This window comes from Salmo salar, chromosome 05, assembly GCF_965601325.2.
Source record: "Salmo salar chromosome 05, fSalSal1, whole genome shotgun sequence".
NCBI classification, from domain to species: Eukaryota; Metazoa; Chordata; class Actinopteri; order Salmoniformes; family Salmonidae; genus Salmo; species Salmo salar.
This window is the reverse complement of record NC_138295.1, coordinates 90,796,680-90,816,860: the sequence shown is the minus strand read 5'-3', so window position 1 is coordinate 90,816,860 and position 20,181 is coordinate 90,796,680. Positions and strand designations below refer to the sequence as shown.

At 45.3% G+C, this 20,181-nt stretch overlaps 1 protein-coding gene across 2 annotated transcripts; it reads left to right on the top strand.

Annotated features, from left to right (window-relative positions):
• The first annotated feature begins 956 nt into the window (after positions 1 to 956).
• LOC106596782 (collectin-10) lies at positions 957 to 19,965 on the top strand. 2 transcript variants are annotated; one of them, XM_045719310.2, is made up of 7 exons: positions 957 to 1,137; positions 2,960 to 3,031; positions 7,349 to 7,420; positions 17,531 to 17,584; positions 18,067 to 18,162; positions 18,398 to 18,708; positions 19,175 to 19,965. In XM_045719310.2, exons 1-7 carry the CDS (start codon positions 1,023 to 1,025, stop codon positions 19,289 to 19,291), a joined length of 837 nt encoding a protein of 278 aa, XP_045575266.2. In that variant the 5' UTR covers positions 957 to 1,022; the 3' UTR covers positions 19,292 to 19,965. The 2 variants fall into 2 exon arrangements, with proteins under 2 accessions (XP_045575266.2, XP_045575267.2); XM_045719311.2 differs by having other exon boundaries at positions 18,398 to 18,718.
• Positions 19,966 to 20,181: the final 216 nt, after the last annotated feature.

The following is a 20,181-nucleotide window of genomic DNA, read 5'->3' as shown; positions in this document are numbered from 1 at the left end:
CATACTGTCAGAGACACTCCTAATGGACACTACATAGACTACATACTGTCAAAGACACTACATAAACTATATACTGTCAGAGACACTACATAAACTATATACTGTCAGAGACACTACATCAACTATATACTGTCAGAGACACTCCTAATGGACACTACATAAACTATATACTGTCAGAGACACTACATAAACTACATACTGTCAAAGACACTCCTAATGGACACTACATAGACTATATACTGTCAGAGACACTACATAAACTATATACTGTCAGAGACACTCCTAATGGACACTACATAGACTACATACTGTCAGAGACACTCCTAATGGACACTACATAAACTATATACTGTCAGAGACACTCCTAATGGACACTACATAGACTACATACTGTCAGAGACACTCCTAATGGACACTACATAGACTACATACTGTCAGAGACACTACATAAACTATATACTGTCAGAGACACTAATGGACACTACATAAGCTATATACTGTCAGAGACACTCCTAATGGACACTACATAGACTACATACTGTCAGAGACACTCCTAATGGACACTACATAAACCATATATTGTCAGAGACACTACATAAACTATATACTTTCAGAGACACTACATAAACTATATACTGTCAGAGACACTCCTAATGGACACTACATAAACTAAAACACAATCATTTAACATTTACAGTTACATTTAAGTCATTTAGCAGACGCTCTTATCCAGAGCGACTTACAAATCAATAACAGTAGTAATAATACATTGATATAACATAATCCTGGGGCAAATACAACATTGCAAAGATAGTCACTAATTTGTTCACTCAAATTCCAGATACAAGAGTGAGAAAACATGTGTCCCCTACCTACCCTGGCTAATTACCTAGCCTGGATAATGTTGTCTGACAGCATGACAGTGAAGTGATAACGTTTGGTAAACAAAGATAGAACCCAGCTCTGCGTCTAAAACATACTGTATGGTCCTTGTGCTGTATTGAATCCTCAAACTAAAGGACATGAAACATCACTACTTCAGCAGGAGGCTACTGGTGCTCTCTGTTCTTTCAACTATCTTTGATTCTCTTAATGCGGTCGAAGTCTGTTCCAACACTATTCTACCAGGATCTAAAGGTGATGTTTTCAATCTTCCATCTGCAGGCTTTCTAAAGGATTTTAGAACTATCTGGTGTTTCTCTACAGTACAGTAATCTGTCTGATGTTATGTAAGAGCTTGGGAATAGTCAGGGTTCGAAAAACATCTTGTAAACCTCATCATAGATATTGCCATTTGCCATTTAATTGATATGTTATGCAAATTCAAATCATTTTAAATTTAAAGCAAACAAATGATGATCTAAAGTCTGTCTGCACCATGTTAAACCAGGCGGTTAATGGAGATAGCATGATCTGTCTGCACCATGTTAAACCAGGCGGTTAATGGAGATAGCGTGATCTGTCTGCACCATGTTAAACCAGGCGGTTAATGGAGATAGCGTGATCTGTCTGCACCATGTTAAACCAGGTGGTTAATGGAGATAGCGTGATCTGTCTGCACCATGTTAAACCAGGTGGTTAATGGAGATAGCATGATCTGTCTGCACCATGTTAAACCAGGTGGTTAATTTTTATTTTTAAATGTTTTATTTAACCTTTATTTAACTAGGCAAGTCAGTTAAGAACACATTCTTATTTACAATGACGGCCTACCCCGGCCAAACCCGGACGACGCTGGGCCAATTGTGCGCCGCCCTATGGGACTCCCAATCACGGCTGGTTGTGATACAGCCTGGTATGGGACTCCCAATCACGGCTGGTTGTGATACAGCCTGGTATGGGACTCCCAATCACGGCTGGTTGTGATACAGCCTGGTATGGGACTCCCAATCACGGCTGGTTGTGATACAGCCTGGTATGGGACTCCCAATCACGGCTGGTTGTGATACAGCCTGGTATGGGACTCCCAATCATGGCCGGTTGTGATACAGCCTGGTTAATGGAGATAGCATGCCTCGGTTGCTGTTGTTTTACTACAACAGTAGCTTGTTTCCTACAGAAACCATGATGTTACAAGTAAACAATGTGTTATTTGTTTTACTACAACAGTAGCTTGTTTCCTACAGAAACCCTGCTGGTATTAAACAATAACCATGTGTTGAAACAGTACAGTCACTTCCATCTCCTTTATTGGGGCAACAGCCTTAAGACATGGCTGGTATGGGAGGCTGCTACTGTTGTAGTGTTGTGCAGTATTAACACGGTGTTGGCTCTGTATGTTGGACTAGAACTAACACCCTTAGACAGTAGAGGTAATACTTATTTGGGGATTTTAGGAGGAGTATTTACTGTATGTCATGAGTAATTTATACACAAGGAAATGTTTCACTTTGTTTTGCGTGCTATTGCTAGCGCCAGAGAAGTGGCCACTATGACTGTCTGGCTGACTGTCTGTATTGAAACAGCTGCTCCACAATAGAGGAGTTTATTTAGATAAGACCCATCCCAAACAGTACTGTCTATATGGACTGAGAAAGAACGGCTACGTTTTGTCTTGAAGTCAGTGAACCTGTAAACCAGGCACAGAAAAGCCAAGGCACTACTGAGTCAGGTTTTCTCAGGTCAAATGAGACCCTTTCAGTCCACTGAACAAACCTCTGTCTCTACTGTCGGTCTCTTCTCTCTGTAGTTTGCTTGACATATTTATTGCATTGTCATAAAATGGGTTATATGCTTTTTCTTCCCCTCATTGTGATTGGGCTCTGAGTTCATAGGAGGCCATTTTGAAATGTATAAAAGCATCAAAGTTTATTTTATTTATGTAAAAAAAAAAACTCTGAAGGCCAAAAGCCGAAACACATTGGTTTTACGTGCAACAATAAAGAAGCGTTTTTATTTACTTCCATTGGCCTCCAAGAGTTGCTGAATCTCCTCTGAACTTTTCTTCCTCTCCTAACAGGAGACCTGGGTGAAGGAGGAGACGAGGGAGACCAGGGACGGCTGGGAAAGACCGGCCCACCAGGACTACTAGGTTCCTCCTTATATATTTTTTATTGGTTTAATATTAAAATACATGAATCATTGAGGAATTAAAAGGAAGTGGTATAAAAGCCAGAGAGTTGATTCAACTCTCCGGAAAGTTCTACTGATCCTTTTTTAATTGTTTTTAAATTGTTGTCTTGATGGTTTTAAACAGAGTATCTAAACAGAGTTTGTTAACATCTAAGTGAGCTGAGGTGTTTTGTATATTCCCACGCGTAGTGGTGTATAGTACTTAAGTAAAAATACTTTAAAGTATTACTTATGTAGTTTTGAGGGTATCTGTACTTTACTATTTATAAAATATGTTTCCACCCTGCCCACGCAGTCAGTCCCCAGAGATAAAGGTATGTAAACCCCCTCAGTTGAAGGTAAATGCCTATATAAGCACTCAATACTCTAGACTCAAAAGCAGAACAGACTAGCTATCCCCCCAGTCTTTCTAGATTCAGAAGCAGAACAGACTAGCTATCCCCCCAGTCTTTCTAGATTCAGAAGCAGAACAGACTAGCTATCCCCCCAGTCGTTCTAGATTCAGAGCAGCAATGTGTCTGACTCTGACGTGAGTGAGGTCTAATTGGCACCGGCAGTGAGCTGAGTTACAGTGGAGTAGCCTGGGCCAGACCAGCCAGCCTCCCTGAGCCTGACTCTCTGCTTTTCCTTGAAGGAAGTCACATCAGAGCAGACGTGTTAATTGCTGCTGCTGCAGGATGGCGGCCAGCGGTCGGCGAGAGCACCATATATGTTCTGTGGGAGGTGGAAGTAGGAGGCAGGGAGGCAGGGCCAGGTGCTAACTTAACTTCTGGCTGGTTGGCCTCTTTCACAAACACACACCTCTATAATCGGACCAACAGACAGAGACAAATGCCAGCCAGGACCGTTGGAGTCATTTCCAAAAAAAAGAAAGAACAAATAAAACTTGTTGACTTGTTTTTTCAACTTCACCCACAGTGTATAACAAAACTAACAATGTTGGTTTCCTGTATGTTTGTTGTTAGGTTGGATATGATGTATGTTCACCATAACGTAATGCTTTATAAATCCATTACATGACATTCCAGTAAATACACAGCTTGATCAAAGTTTCCTTTACAGGTAATTTACTAAGAGATGTTAGAGTTACTTTCATATCTAAATGGGGCTTAAAGAGGGTTACTAACCATCAAAGTGAGTTTAAAACATCCACTACACATACTACTGTCGTTGACTAAGCTAAGATTGACTGAAGCCAAAGGGTAATTGCCTTTAATTTTACATTGCATGAAAGGGTCACTAAACTAAAATGCATCACAAATGGCACCATATTTTCCTTAAATAATACAGTACTTTTGACCAGTTAAACGGGCAATATCAGTGAGAAAATGTCAATAATCAGACCTGTATAAGTAGTGGATAATTAAGCAATAAGGTGCAAGAGGCAGTGCTATATAATGACTACTGTCACAGCAGGTAAATGGTATTGTTCGGCTCGATGCGATAAACCACTACCTTGTGTGCCTTATTGCTTTTATAAAACTCTTACCAACATATTTAAAATAACAATGGTTACATATTTTCATTAAAAACGTTATTTGGATAAGTCAATAATCTGGTTGTTAGTTATTTTGGTCATGTCAGTTGTAAATGATTTTTGCATAGTTGCTATGCAAAAGGCCTGGTCATCCGTTGTAAATAAAATGGTTGCTATGCAGGCTATAAAGTTCTTGTCACTTGCTAGACAGCTAGCCAACTTCAGCTAACTCAGTCACGTCAAAACATTGAACCTTGAATGACAGTACACAAACTGCATTTCCGTTTGTTTGAGCTTGTTTTTCTATTGGCATTTACTTGGATATGTCCACGATAATGACGTTGATGGGTGATATCGACTGGCTCAGAAAAAGTTGTCGAGTCTCGTCTGGGCACCGTTCACTGTATGCTACTACAGAGATCTAAACTCAAAAGTTGAACAATGTTTCCGAGGCCTGACAGGCAGACAGCGAGGCTTATATTATCCCCCGCTGTACCAAACTAAATGCTAGGCTGGAAGCAAGGGGAAATCATGTGCGAGTTGGGATAAATACAAGAGATGATTCGGACAGCAACACGACCATGCCAGTCTTACGGAGGTGGAAGAGTTATCAGGCATAACGGTGTCTGACCGCCGATACAACACGGCTTGGAACGCTGCTCGTCCAATCAGCATCCACTTTTATAAAGACTGTTACTGACTAAATCAAACAATCTCTTCACGTTCAGCCTGTCATTTTAAATGTCCCACCTGCTAGAATATGAAAGCAGACACCATAATGATGATGTTCCATGTTGAGAAATGTTTCCGTGTGTTAGGATCTTTCCTTAAAAAAAATTCAGGCTGCTGAAATTATGCTGAAATTATTGCCCTGAAAAATTATGATGACTAAAATACTTGAGCTGTACATATTGTAATGACCTGACTAGATCATGAAGGAACAATTGTCCAGACAGAGGATGGAGTTAACGAATGGACGGTTTATTAACACAACTTAACACAGGCTACTGTTTGGCCGTAGCCCACGCCAAATAAATGAAAGGTACACTACAAACCAACCGTGACCTTCTCTTGTGAAGCCCAGACGTAAGAGAGAGAACAATGGCTAAACCCGGTTTTAACATCCAATGCTCCATCCCCCTGCCCAACCCCCCTTCACGCCACTCCGCCAACCACCAGGCTGCCCGGTATCCGAACATTCCAGGCATTCCCGTGATTGGCAGATAGCAGGTTGATTGGCATGACCCCGCGAACACTGGTAAGTACGACACAACCCACTAATAGCCTAACACATAACCCACAACTGTCTGTGCGGGTCGCTACAATATGCTAGGCTGAACAAAACCCAACAGTAGGCCTAATTTGGAAAAACACCATGAGATCTCACAACCTGGAGAAAAAAAAACGCTTTACACAATCTGTGAAGATACAAAACAATTCCAATTGAACCAAAATGGACATGGCTGAATTAGATTGTGAAAAACAATATTGCCTGATGCTAGATGGATAATGTGTGGTACAGGCTTTTGGGAAGAGAGTCCTGCATCAGTTATTATTTCAACTACTGTCCATTTGCAGCTGAATATTTCCTGAGGAAATACTCATTTGGGTCCTGGCAGAACGGCTCCGGCATAAAAAGCAGATTTCCCAATCCGTCTCTCTCAATTCAAGGGGCTTTATTGGCATCGGGAATATATGTTAACATTGCCAAAGCAAGTGAAGTAGATAATAAACAAAAGTGAAATTAACAATACAATTAACAGTAAACATTACACTCATAGAAGTTCCAAAAGAATAAAGACATTTCAAATGTCATATTATGTCTATATACAGTGTTGTAATGATGTGCAAATATTTAAAGTACAAAAGGGAAAATAAATAAACATAAATATGGGTTGTATTTACAATGGTGTTTGTTCTTCACTGGTTGCCCTTTTCTTGTGGCAACAGGTCACACATCTTGCTGCTGTGAGGCACACTGTGGTATTTCACCCAATAGATATGGGAGTTTATCAAAATTGGGTTTGCTTTCGAATTCTTTGTGGATCTGTGTATTCTGAGGGAACAATGTGTCTCTAACATGGTCATACATTTGGCAGGAGGTTAGGAAGTGCAGCTCAGTTTCCACCTCATTTTGTGGGCAGTGTGCACATAGCCTGTCTTCTCTTGAGAGCCAGGTCTGTCTACGGCGGCCTGTTTCAATAGCAAGGCTATGATCACCGAGTCTGTACATAGTCAAAGCTTTCCTTAAGTTTGGGTCAGTCACAGTGGTCAAGTATTCTGCCACTGTGTTCTCTCTGTTTAGGGCCAAATAGCATTCCAGTTTGCACTGTTTTTTTCCAATGTGTCAAGTAATTAACTTTTTGTTTTCTCATGATTTGGTTGGGTCTCTCTCTCCCCCCTCTTCATCTCCTCCTCTTTCTCGTTCTCCACCCTCTCCCCCCTCTCACTCTCCCCCTCTCTCTCTCTCTACCCCCTCTTCATCTCCCCCTCTTTCTCGTTCTCCACCCTCTCCCCCCTCTCACTCTCCCCCTCTCTCCCCCTTTCTTTCTCTCTCTCACCCTCTCTCTCTCCCTCCACCTTCTCTATCTCTCCTCCCATCTTTCTCTCTCCCCCTCTCTCTCCCCTCTCTCTCTCTCTCTGGCCTTTAGTTTCTCGCTTTAAATTCCATCAGTAGCCTAACTGCCATAAAAAACACAAGAAAACAGCAGTAAAGAAACAGACCAAAAAAACTCTCTACCTATTTACAATTTTCTTTGGTCTGGCAGTTCACCAGTCTTCTCCTGCCCTCTCTTTCAGGTTTGACAGGGGAGCTCGGAGATAAAGGAGAGGTGGGCAGGATGGGAAAGATGGGTCCTGCTGGAGACAAAGGTAATCACTTAGTAATCAGACTGACTGAGAAACATTCTGCTTATGGAGAAGAAAACTGTTCTGGCTGCTTCTCAGGCCAATGATACAGAGGCCGTGTCTCTACTGGCACCCTATTCAGCCATAGGACTGGTCAAAAGTAGTGCACTACTACCCATAGGGCTGGTCAAAAATAGTGCACTATACAGGGAATAGGGTGCCATTTAGGCCGTAGCCACAGAGACACACTGCCAGACCCAAACTACCTGGGAGAGACCTTCATCAAGTTTGTTTTACATAAACAGCTACTTGTTTAGTTTTTATCCAATGTATTCAGCCTCTCTTCCCATTGAACCCTTCAACTCGGGTTGTTGATGCATCTATTAGACAGACCTGGGTTCAAATACTATTTGAAATCTTTCCATTCTTTGATCATTTGCTCTAGCCTGGCCTGCGTGTAGTATCAGACGGGCAGGGGTTACAGTGCTCTAGCCTGGCCTGCCTGTAGTATCAGACGGACAGGGGTTACAGTGCTCTAGCCTGGCCTGCCTGTAGTATCAGACGGACAGGGGTTACAGTGCTCTAGCCTGGCCTGCCTGTAGTATCAGACGGACAGGGGTTACAGTGCTCTAGCCTGGCCTGCCTGTAGTATCAGACGGACAGGGGTTACAGTGCTCTAGCCTGGCCTGCCTGTAGTATCAGACGGACAGGGGTTACAGTGCTCTAGTCTGGCCTGCCTGTAGTAACAGACGGACAGGGGTTACAGTGCTCTAGCCTGGCCTGCCTGTAGTATCAGACGGACAGGGGTTACAGTGCTCTAGCCTGGCCTGCCTGTAGTAACAGACGGACAGGGGTTACAGTGCTCTAGCCTGGCATGCCTGTAGTAACAGACGGACAGGGGTTACAGTGCTCTAGCCTGGCCTGCCTGTAGTATCAGACGGACAGGGGTTACAGTGCTCTAGTCTGGCCTGCCTGTAGTATCAGACGGACAGGGGTTACAGTGCTCTAGCCTGGCCTGCCTGTAGTATCAGACGGACAGGGGTTACAGTGCTCTAGTCTGGCCTGCCTGTAGTATCAGACGGACAGGGGTTACAGTGCTCTAGCCTGGCCTGCCTGTAGTATCAGACGGACAGGGGTTACAGTGCTCTAGCCTGGCCTGCCTGTAGTATCAGACGGACAGGGGTTACAGTGCTCTAGCCTGGCCTGCCTGTAGTATCAGACGGACAGGGGTTACAGTGCTCTAGCCTGGCCTGCCTGTAGTATCAGACGGACAGGGGTTACAGTGCTCTAGCCTGGCCTGCCTGTAGTATCAGACGGACAGGGGTTACAGTGCTCTAGCCTGGCCTGCCTGTAGTATCAGACGGACAGGGGTTACAGTGCTCTAGCCTGGCCTGCCTGTAGTATCAGACGGACAGGGGTTACAGTGCTCTAGCCTGGCCTGCCTGTAGTATCAGACGGACAGGGGTTACAGTGCTCTAGCCTGGCCTGCCTGTAGTATCAGACGGACAGGGGTTACAGTGTTGGGACTATTCTATCGGTCTATTTAGCCAGGCCAGCTCAATCAAGCACAGATAAAAGATTTTCCTAGATGCCGTTGTGCCCTTGAGCAAGGCACGTAACCCCCCCACAACAACAGCTCCCCAACAGCTCCAACAGCTCCAACAGCTCTTCCACCCTACCTCTCAAAAGAAACGGTATGTGTGTGTGTGTGTGTGTGTGTGTACGTGTGTGTGTGTGTGTGTACGTGTGTGCGTGTGTGTGTGTGTGTGTGTGTGTGTGTGTGTGTGTGTGTGTGTGTGTGTGTGTGTGTGTGGTGTGTACGTGTGTCTTTCTGAGGGGTTAAATCAGAAGTCAGAGTTCTGTTGGACCTTGTGTGTTATTGACCAATAATGTGATGGTACTGTTAATAGTATTTAGTATTAGTATCAGATAGTATTTCAACTCAGGTCTGCTAGTAGAGAATTACTTTCCACGGTCGTCAATGTGATCAGCTTGGAAGGGACTCAGGAACATGTTTACTGAGAGCTAAACCATTATGTCCTCCTTGAATCCCTTTGTACATCCCAAATGCCTTCTATTCCCTATATAGTGCACTACTTTCTACCAGAGCCTGGTCCACAGTAGTGCACTACTTTCTACCAGAGCCTGGTCAACAGTAGTGCACTACTTTCTACCAGAGCCTGGTCAACAGTAGTGCACTACTTTCTACCAGAGCCTGGTCCACAGTAGTGCACTACTTTCTACCAGAGCCTAGTCAACAGTAGTGCACTACTTTCTACCAGAGCCTGGTCAACAGTAGTGCACTACTTTCTACCAGAGCCTAGTCAACAGTAGTGCACTACTTTCTACCAGAGCCTGGTCAACAGTAGTGCACTACTTTCTACCAGAGCCTGGTCAACAGTAGTGCACTACTTTCTACCAGAGCCTGGTCAACAGTAGTGCACTACTTTCTACCAGAGCCTGGTCAACAGTAGTGCACTACTTTCTACCAGAGCCTGGTCAACAGTAGTGCACTACTTTCTACCAGAGCCTGGTCAACAGTAGTGCACTACTTTCTACCAGAGCCTGGTCAACAGTAGTGCACTACTTTCTACCAGAGCCTGGTCAACAGTAGTGCACTACTTTCTACCAGAGCCTGGTCAACAGTAGTGCACTACTTTCTACCAGAGCCTGGTCAACAGTAGTGCACTACTTTCTACCAGAGCCTGGTCAACAGTAGTGCACTACTTTCTACCAGAGCCTGGTCAACAGTAGTGCACTACTTTCTACCAGAGCCTGGTCAACAGTAGTGCACTACTTTCTACCAGAGCCTGGTCAACAGTAGTGCACTACTTTCTACCAGAGCCTGGTCAACAGTAGTGCACTACTTTCTACCAGAGCCTGGTCAACAGTAGTGCACTACTTTCTACCAGAGCCTGGTCAACAGTAGTGCACTACTTTCTACCAGAGCCTGGTCAACAGTAGTGCACTACTTTCTACCAGAGCCTGGTCCACAGTAGTGCACTACTTTCTACCAGAGCCTGGTCCACAGTAGTGCACTACTTTCTACCAGAGCCTGGTCAACAGTAGTGCACTACTTTCTACCAGAGCCTGGTCAACAGTAGTGCACTACTTTCTACCAGAGCCTGGTCAACAGTAGTGCACTACTTTCTACCAGAGCCTGGTCAACAGTAGTGCACTACTTTCTACCAGAGCCTGGTCAACAGTAGTGCACTACTTTCTACCAGAGCCTGGTCAACAGTAGTGCACTACTTTCTACCAGAGCCTGGTCAACAGTAGTGCACTACTTTCTACCAGAGCCTGGTCAACAGTAGTGCACTACTTTCTACCAGAGCCTGGTCAACAGTAGTGCACTACTTTCTACCAGAGCCTGGTCAACAGTAGTGCACTACTTTCTACCAGAGCCTGGTCAACAGTAGTGCACTACTTTCTACCAGAGCCTGGTCAACAGTAGTGCACTACTTTCTACCAGAGCCTGGTCAACAGTAGTGCACTACTTTCTACCAGAGCCTGGTCAACAGTAGTGCACTACTTTCTACCAGAGCCTGGTCAACAGTAGTGCACTACTTTCTACCAGAGCCTGGTCAACAGTAGTGCACTACTTTCTACCAGAGCCTGGTCAACAGTAGTGCACTACTTTCTACCAGAGCCTGGTCAACAGTAGTGCACTACTTTCTACCAGAGCCTGGTCAACAGTAGTGCACTACTTTCTACCAGAGCCTGGTCAACAGTAGTGCACTACTTTCTACCAGAGCCTGGTCAACAGTAGTGCACTACTTTCTACCAGAGCCTGGTCAACAGTAGTGCACTACTTTCTACCAGAGCCTAGTCAACAGTAGTGCACTACTTTCTACCAGAGCCTGGTCAACAGTAGTGCACTACTTTCTACCAGAGCCTGGTCAACAGTAGTGCACTACTTTCTACCAGAGCCTGGTCAACAGTAGTGCACTACTTTCTACCAGAGCCTGGTCAACAGTAGTACACTACTTTCTACCAGAGCCTGGTCAACAGTAGTGCACTACTTTCTACCAGAGCCTGGTCAACAGTAGTGCACTACTTTCTACCAGAGCCTGGTCAACAGTAGTGCACTACTTTCTACCAGAGCCTGGTCAACAGTAGTGCACTACTTTCTACCAGAGCCTGGTCAACAGTAGTGCACTACTTTCTACCAGAGCCTGGTCAACAGTAGTGCACTACTTTCTACCAGAGCCTGGTCAACAGTAGTGCACTACTTTCTACCAGAGCCTGGTCAACAGTAGTGCACTACTTTCTACCAGAGCCTGGTTAACAATAGTGCACTATACAGGGAATAAGGTGTCATTTGTGATGCAGCCCCTCTCTGGAGTAACATGTACGTAAACCTCAAGGCCTCATCAAGAGTCTGGTCAATCCTGTCTGTAATGCTTTGACAGACCTACAGAAAGAGTCTGGTCAATCCTGTCTGTAATGCTTCGACAGACCTACAGAAAGAGTCTGGTCAATCCTGTCTGTAATGCTTTGACAGACCTACAGAAAGAGTCTGGTCAATCCTGTCTGTAATGTTTTGACAGCCCTACAGAAAGAGTCTGGTCAATCCTGTCTGTAATGCTTTGACAGACCTACAGAAAGAGTCTGGTCAATCCTGTCTGTAATGCTTTGACAGCCCTACAGAAAGAGTCTGGTCAATCCTGTCTGTAATGCTTTGACAGCCCTACAGAAAGAGTCTGGTCAATCCTGTCTGTAATGCTTTGACAGCCCTACAGAAAGAGTCTGGTCAATCCTGTCTGTAATGCTTTGACAGCCCTACAGAAAGAGTCTGGTCAATCCTGTCTGTAATGCTTTGACAGCCCTACAGAAAGAGTCTGGTCAATCCTGTCTGTAATGCTTTGACAGACCTACAGAAAGAGTCTGGTTAATCCTGTCTGTAATGCTTTGACAGACCTACAGAAAGAGTCTGGTCAATCCTGTCTGTAATGCTTTGACAGACCTACAGAAATCCAGACCTCAACTTAGTAGGTTAAGGCCTAACAATAATCTAAAAATATCCATATTTGGGTTATATAAAAACATTATGCTGGTACTATTCTTCCAGGTAACTGTGGAAAATATAGGGTATTTCATGAAGCTGTATCAAGTCAAGAGAAAAGCCTTCAAATCAATCTCAGTGAAAATCTCAGATCCTTGAGCTATTTTGTGACACAATAATGTGTCGCCTACACATTATTGCCCTCCGGTAGTCTAACTGTCATAAAAACAACCTGTGTTGTGTTGGTAATCTACTTACTTCCCCTAATTTGTAAACTGCCAGTTAGGGGGTTAAGCACCTAGTGTAGGAGGAGTTGATTCACCTTCCTGTCAGTTAGGAGGTAAAACATCTACTGTAGAGAGGTTGAATCCCCCTCCTGTCAGTTAGGAGGTAGAGCAGCATCTACTGTAGAGAGAGGTTGAATCCCCCTCCTGTCAGTTAGGAGGTAAAACATCTACTGTAGGGAGAGGTTGAATCCCCCTCCTGTCAGTTAGGAGGTAGAGCAGCATCTACTGTAGAGAGAGGTTGAATCCCCCTGCTGTCAGTTAGGAGGTAGAGCAGCATCTACTGTAGAGAGGTTGAATCCCCCTCCTGTCAGTTAGGAGGTAAAACATCTACTGTAGAGAGAGGTTGAATCCCACTCCTGTTAGTTAGGAGGTAGAGCAGCATCTACTGTAGAGAGAGGTTGAATCCCCATCCTGTCAGTTAGGAGGTAGAGCAGCATCTACTGTAGAGAGGTTGAATCCCCCTCCTGTCAGTTAGGAGGTAGAGCAGCATCTACTATAGAGAGAGGTTGAATCCCCCTCCTCTCAGTTAGGAGGTAAAACATCTACTGTAGAGAGAGGTTGAATCCCCCTCCTGTCAGTTAGGAGGTAAAACATCTACTGTAGGGAGAGGTTGAATCCCCCTCCTGTCAGTTAGGAGGTAAAACATCTACTGTAGAGAGAGGTTGAATCCCCCTCCAGTCAGTTAGGAGGTAAAACATCTACTGTAGGGAGAGGTTGAATCCCCCTCCTGTCAGTTAGGAGGTAAAACATCTACTGTAGAGAGAGGTTGAATCCCCCTCCTGTCAGTTAGGAGGTAGAGCAGCATCTACTGTAGAGAGAGGTTGAATCCCCCTCCTGTCAGTTAGGAGGTAAAACATCTACTGTAGGGAGAGGTTGAATCCCCCTCCTGTCAGTTAGGAGGTAAAACATCTACTGTAGGGAGGTTGAATCCCCCTCCTGTCAGTTAGGAGGTAGAGCAGCATCTACTGTAGGGAGAGGTTGAATCCCCTCCTGTCAGTTAGGAAGTAAAACATCTACTGTAGGGAGGTTGAATCCCCCTCCTGTCAGTTAGGAGGTAGAGCAGCATCTACTGTAGAGAGAGGTTGAATCCCCCTCCTGTCAGTTAGGAGGTAGAGCAGCATCTACTGTAGAGAGAGGTTGAATCCCCCTCCTGTCAGTTAGGAGGTAGAGCAGCATCTACTGTAGAGAGGTTGAATCCCCCTCCTGTCAGTTAGGAGGTAAAACATCTACTGTAGAGAGAGGTTGAATCCCCCTCCTGTCAGTTAGGAGGTAGAGCAGCATCTACTGTAGAGAGGTGAATCCCCCTCCTGTCAGTTAGGAGGTAAAACACCTACTGTAGAGAGAGGTTGAATCCCCCTCCTGTCAGTTAGGAGGTAGAGCAGCATCTACTGTAGAGAGAGGTTGAATCCCACTCCTGTCAGTTAGGAGGTAGAGCAGCATCTACTGTAGAGAGAGGTTGAATCCCCCTCCTGTCAGTTAGGAGGTAAAACATCTACTGTAGAGAGAGGTTGAATCCCCCTCCTGTCAGTTAGGAGGTAAAACATCTACTGTAGAGAGAGGTTGAATCCCACTCCTGTCAGTTAGGAGGTAGAGCAGCATCTACTGTAGAGAGAGGTTGAATCCCCCTCCTGTCAGTTAGGAGGTAAAACATCTACTGTAGGGAGAGGTTGAACCCCCCTCCTGTCAGTTAGGAGGTAGAGCAGCATCTACTGTAGAGAGTGGTTGAATCCCCCTCGTGTCAGTTAAGAGGTAAAACATCTACTGTAGAGAGAGGTTGAATCCCCCTCCTGTCAGTTAGGAGGTAGAGCAGCATCTACTGTAGAGAGAGGTTGAATCACCCTCCTGTTAGTTAGGAGGTAGAGCAGCATCTACTGTAGAGAGAGGTTGAATCCCCCTCCTCTCAGTTAGGAGGTAAAACATCTACTGTAGAGAGAGGTTGAATCCCCCTCCTGTCAGTTAGGAGGTAGAGCAGCATCTACTGTAGAGAGAGGTTGAATCACCCTCCTGTTAGTTAGGAGGTAGAGCAGCATCTACTGTAGAGAGAGGTTGAATCCCCCTCCTCTCAGTTAGGAGGTAAAACATCTACTGTAGAGAGAGGTTGAATCCCCCTCCTGTCAGTTAGGAGGTAGAGCAGCATCTACTGTAGGGAGAGGTTGAATCCCCTCCTGTCAGTTAGGAAGTAAAACATCTACTGTAGGGAGGTTGAATCCCCCTCCTGTCAGTTAGGAGGTAGAGCAGCATCTACTGTAGAGAGAGGTTGAATCCCCCTCCTGTCAGTTAGGAGGTAGAGCAGCATCTACTGTAGAGAGAGGTTGAATCCCCCTCCTGTCAGTTAGGAGGTAGAGCAGCATCTACTGTAGAGAGGTTGAATCCCCCTCCTGTCAGTTAGGAGGTAAAACATCTACTGTAGAGAGAGGTTGAATCCCCCTCCTGTCAGTTAGGAGGTAGAGCAGCATCTACTGTAGAGAGGTGAATCCCCCTCCTGTCAGTTAGGAGGTAAAACACCTACTGTAGAGAGAGGTTGAATCCCCCTCCTGTCAGTTAGGAGGTAGAGCAGCATCTACTGTAGAGAGGTTGAATCCCCCTGCTGTCAGTTAGGAGGTAGAGCAGCATCTACTGTAGAGAGGTTGAATCCCCCTCCTGTCAGTTAGGAGGTAAAACATCTACTGTAGAGAGAGGTTGAATCCCCCTCCTGTCAGTTAGGAGGTAAAACACCTACTGTAGAGAGAGGTTGAATCCCCCTCCAGTCAGTTAGGAGGTAAAACATCTACTGTAGAGAGAGGTTGAATCCCCCTCCTGTCAGTTAGGAGGTAAAACATCTACTGTAGAGAGAGGTTGAATCCCACTCCTGTCAGTTAGGAGGTAGAGCAGCATCTACTGTAGAGAGAGGTTGAATCCCCCTCCTGTCAGTTAGGAGGTAAAACATCTACTGTAGGGAGAGGTTGAACCCCCCTCCTGTCAGTTAGGAGGTAGAGCAGCATCTACTGTAGAGAGTGGTTGAATCCCCCTCGTGTCAGTTAAGAGGTAAAACATCTACTGTAGAGAGAGGTTGAATCCCCCTCCTGTCAGTTAGGAGGTAGAGCAGCATCTACTGTAGAGAGAGGTTGAATCACCCTCCTGTTAGTTAGGAGGTAGAGCAGCATCTACTGTAGAGAGAGGTTGAATCCCCCTCCTCTCAGTTAGGAGGTAAAACATCTACTGTAGAGAGAGGTTGAATCCCCCTCCAGTCAGTTAGGAGGTAAAACATCTACTGTAGGGAGAGGTTGAATCCCCCTCCTGTCAGTTAGGAGGTAAAACATCTACTGTAGAGAGAGGTTGAATCCCCCTCCTGTCAGTTAGGAGGTAGAGCAGCATCTACTGTAGAGAGAGGTTGAATCCCCCTCCTGTCAGTTAGGAGGTAAAACATCTACTGTAGGGAGAGGTTGAATCCCCCTCCTGTCAGTTAGGAGGTAAAACATCTACTGTAGGGAGGTTGAATCCCCCTCCTGTCAGTTAGGAGGTAGAGCAGCATCTACTGTAGGGAGAGGTTGAATCCCCTCCTGTCAGTTAGGAAGTAAAACATCTACTGTAGGGAGGTTGAATCCCCCTCCTGTCAGTTAGGAGGTAGAGCAGCATCTACTGTAGAGAGAGGTTGAATCCCCCTCCTGTCAGTTAGGAGGTAGAGCAGCATCTACTGTAGAGAGAGTTGAATCCCCCTCCTGTCAGTTAGGAGGTAGAGCAGCATCTACTGTAGAGAGGTTGAATCCCCCTCCTGTCAGTTAGGAGGTAAAACATCTACTGTAGAGAGAGGTTGAATCCCCTCCTGTCAGTTAGGAGGTAGAGCAGCATCTACTGTAGAGAGGTGAATCCCCCTCCTGTCAGTTAGGAGGTAAAACACCTACTGTAGAGAGAGGTTGAATCCCCCTCCTGTCAGTTAGGAGGTAGAGCAGCATCTACTGTAGAGAGGTTGAATCCCCCTGCTGTCAGTTAGGAGGTAGAGCAGCATCTACTGTAGAGAGGTTGAATCCCCCTCCTGTCAGTTAGGAGGTAAAACATCTACTGTAGAGAGAGGTTGAATCCCCCTCATGTCAGTTAGGAGGTAAAACACCTACTGTAGAGAGAGGTTGAATCCCCCTCCAGTCAGTTAGGAGGTAAAACATCTACTGTAGAGAGAGGTTGAATCCCCCTCCTGTCAGTTAGGAGGTAAAACATCTACTGTAGAGAGAGGTTGAATCCCACTCCTGTCAGTTAGGAGGTAGAGCAGCATCTACTGTAGAGAGAGGTTGAATCCCCCTCCTGTCAGTTAGGAGGTAGAGCAGCATCTACTGTAGAGAGTGGTTGAATCCCCCTCGTGTCAGTTAAGAGGTAAAACATCTACTGTAGAGAGAGGTTGAATCCCCCTCCTGTCAGTTAGGAGGTAGAGCAGCATCTACTGTAGAGAGAGGTTGAATCACCCTCCTGTTAGTTAGGAGGTAGAGCAGCATCTACTGTAGAGAGAGGTTGAATCCCCCTCCTCTCAGTTAGGAGGTAAAACATCTACTGTAGAGAGAGGTTGAATCCCCCTCCTGTCAGTTAGGAGGTAAAACATCTACTGTAGAGAGAGGTTGAATCCCCCTCCTGTCAGTTAGGAGGTAGAGCAGCATCTACTGTAGGGAGAGGTTGAATCCCCCTCCTGCCACATCTCTGCTCTATGAAGTGAAGCACTGTGAAGTGCTGCTGTCTAGTGGTGATATCTTAGCAGTGCAAATAGTTTTCATCCTGAAGCAGACATCTACTCAGCAAAATGTATATGGCTGGTCTCTATCCTCCCTGGACTATGCTGCTGACCCTTATATGTAGTGTAACTGTACGTGTTAATTCTAGGGGACGCAGGAGAAGCAGGAGTTGATGGACCTTCTGGACTGAAAGGGAAAGCAGGTGAGCTAGTTCATTATTTATCCTCGTTCTTTGTTCATGTATGTTTCCAAACCACTGGATATGTGGGAACTCCTTCAAAACTGTTGGAAAAGCATTCCAGGTGAAGCTGGTTGAGAGAATGCCAAGAGTGTGCAAAGCTGTCAAAGAGGCAAAAGGTGGCTACTTTGAAGAATCTGAAATCTATCTTGATTAGTTTTTTTTGGTTACTACATGATTCCATATGTGTTATTTCATAGTTTTGATTTCTACAATGTAGAAAATAGTAAAAACAAAAGAAAAACACTTGAATGAGTAGGTTTGTCCAAACTTTTGACTGGTACTGTATGTTTCCAAACCACTGGAGATAGTACCTCCAAGTCACTATCATACAATGTCGTGTCTTCACATTCTGGACTGGGCTGGTTACAAAAAGAGATTTCCTGAAAGAGAATGATGTTTATTGGAAGACACATGCCATACCTGACTACATGCATGTCTGACAGGAACAACATGTGACTGCGGGAGGTACAGGAAGGTAGTTGGACAGATGGACATCAATGTCAGAAAGCTGAAGAATGCAGTCAAGTTTGTGAAAAATGGTAAGTCGTTGTATTCTGCTTAAATCATCATTTCAGGTCAGATCATTAGAAAACAATTGAACTAAAATAAGAAAATCTCAGCCAATGTGTAGCACAACGTAAATCAAACTGGCATTCCACAACACAACAAAAATATTGTTTTGACTTGGATTGAATAAGGAGTTTTTACTTATATTGAATTGAATGAATAAGGAGTTTAGACTCCAACTTATTACATCTCATATGTCATATTCAGTCATTTTAGGCATCAAGGAAACAGAGGAGAAATTTTACCTGATTGTGAAAGAGGCCAGAAAGTACCGAGAGGCTCTGATAAACTGTAAGCTGAGGGGCGGTATGCTCGCCATGCCCAAAACAACAGACACCAACACCCTGATAGCAGACTACGTCACCCAGGCTGGCCTTACCCAGGTCTTCATCGGGCTGCAGGCTGGGCTGAAGGGGGGAGGGCCTGTTTACGCAGACCTGACCCCAGTGAGGAACTATACGGCCTGGGGCCTAGAGGAGCCATCAGGGGCCCCTTCCAACACCAGCTGTGTGAAGATGGTCAGTACGGGTATGGCAAGACATTTTAACATGTACTCACTACGATAGACTAGTCCTAATTCTAATTCTAGATATCAATGGGCAACTTCTGAAATGGCACTCTATTCTCTGCCCGATAGTGTACACTACTCTGGTCAAACGTAGTGCGTCAAGCTAGGGTATAGGGTGCCACTTTAGACACAACCAATAAATACATTTGGACTTAGTACCATTTCGGAGTCAAGATATCGGCTGTGCTCCCCTGCTCAGACGTTGCATGTATCAGCCAATGGTTGCGTGCCACGTCATCGACCGTGCCGTCTGGAACCAGATTGCTGTGACATAATGAATGTAGTCAGCCGATACTTAATAAATACCTATCCAGGTGTTGTGAGACCTGGAATGCGTCGGCAGCGTCTGAGCAAGGGGGGACGCCACCATCAACACTTCCATTTGGACTAGTCCTCCTGATTGTAATCACCCACAGGTACCTGGAACCAGGTGGAGTGTGACATCACCATGTACTACGTGTGCGAGTTCAAGAAGAGCAGGAGAGGTCTCGCCGCCGTGCTGTGATGTCATCAAGTCGGTCGAAGGTTGTTGATGTGGACATTAGACCTTTATACTAAGACAGAAACCAGTAGTACTTTAACCTATAGATAAACATGTAGCCTTATAGTAACTAGACAAATGGCATTGATGTAACCTAGCCTATTGATATTAATGAGAGATAAAAGTTGGTATCCATGGGGTCTCTCGAGTGGCGCAGCGGTCTAAGGCACTGCATCGCAGTGCTAGAGGTGTCACTACAGACCTGGGTTCGATCCCGGGCTGTATCACAACCGGCTGTGATCGGGAGTCCCATCGGGCGGTGCACAATTGGCCCAGCGTCGTCCAGGTTAGGGGAGAGTTTGGCCAGGGGGGCTATACTTGGCTCATGGCGCTCTAGTGACTCCTTGTGGTGGGCCGGGTGCCTGTAGACTGACCATGGTAGTCAGTTGAACAGTGTTTCCTCCGACACATTGGTGCGACTGACCTCTGAGTTAAGCGGGCGGGTGTTAATAAGAAGCTCGGTTTGGCGGGTCATGTTTCGGAGGACGCGTGACTTGACCTTCGCCTCCCGAGCCCGTTGGGGAGTTGCAGTGATGAGACCAGATCGACATTGGGGAGAAAATGTGTTTTTTTTTTTTTTAAGTTGGTATCCCTTTTGACACTTAAACCTTTTGTTTTTGGGATATGAAACCTTTCCCTTTGTGTAATAAACACCATACAAATCAACCACCTCATTTTGATTGTCCATTTATTCAGATCAGAACAGGTAGTGAGCAGCAGCACAGCGGCAAGGAAAAACTCCCTAGAAGAAAGGAAGAAACCTGGAGAAGGACCAAAAAGCTAAACATTCATTGCACCAGTAACTTTAGGAATACAGTACAGCCAGTGAAATAGATGAGTCCTTCATTGGACCGACTCTGTCTAACATTGTTAACAGCATGT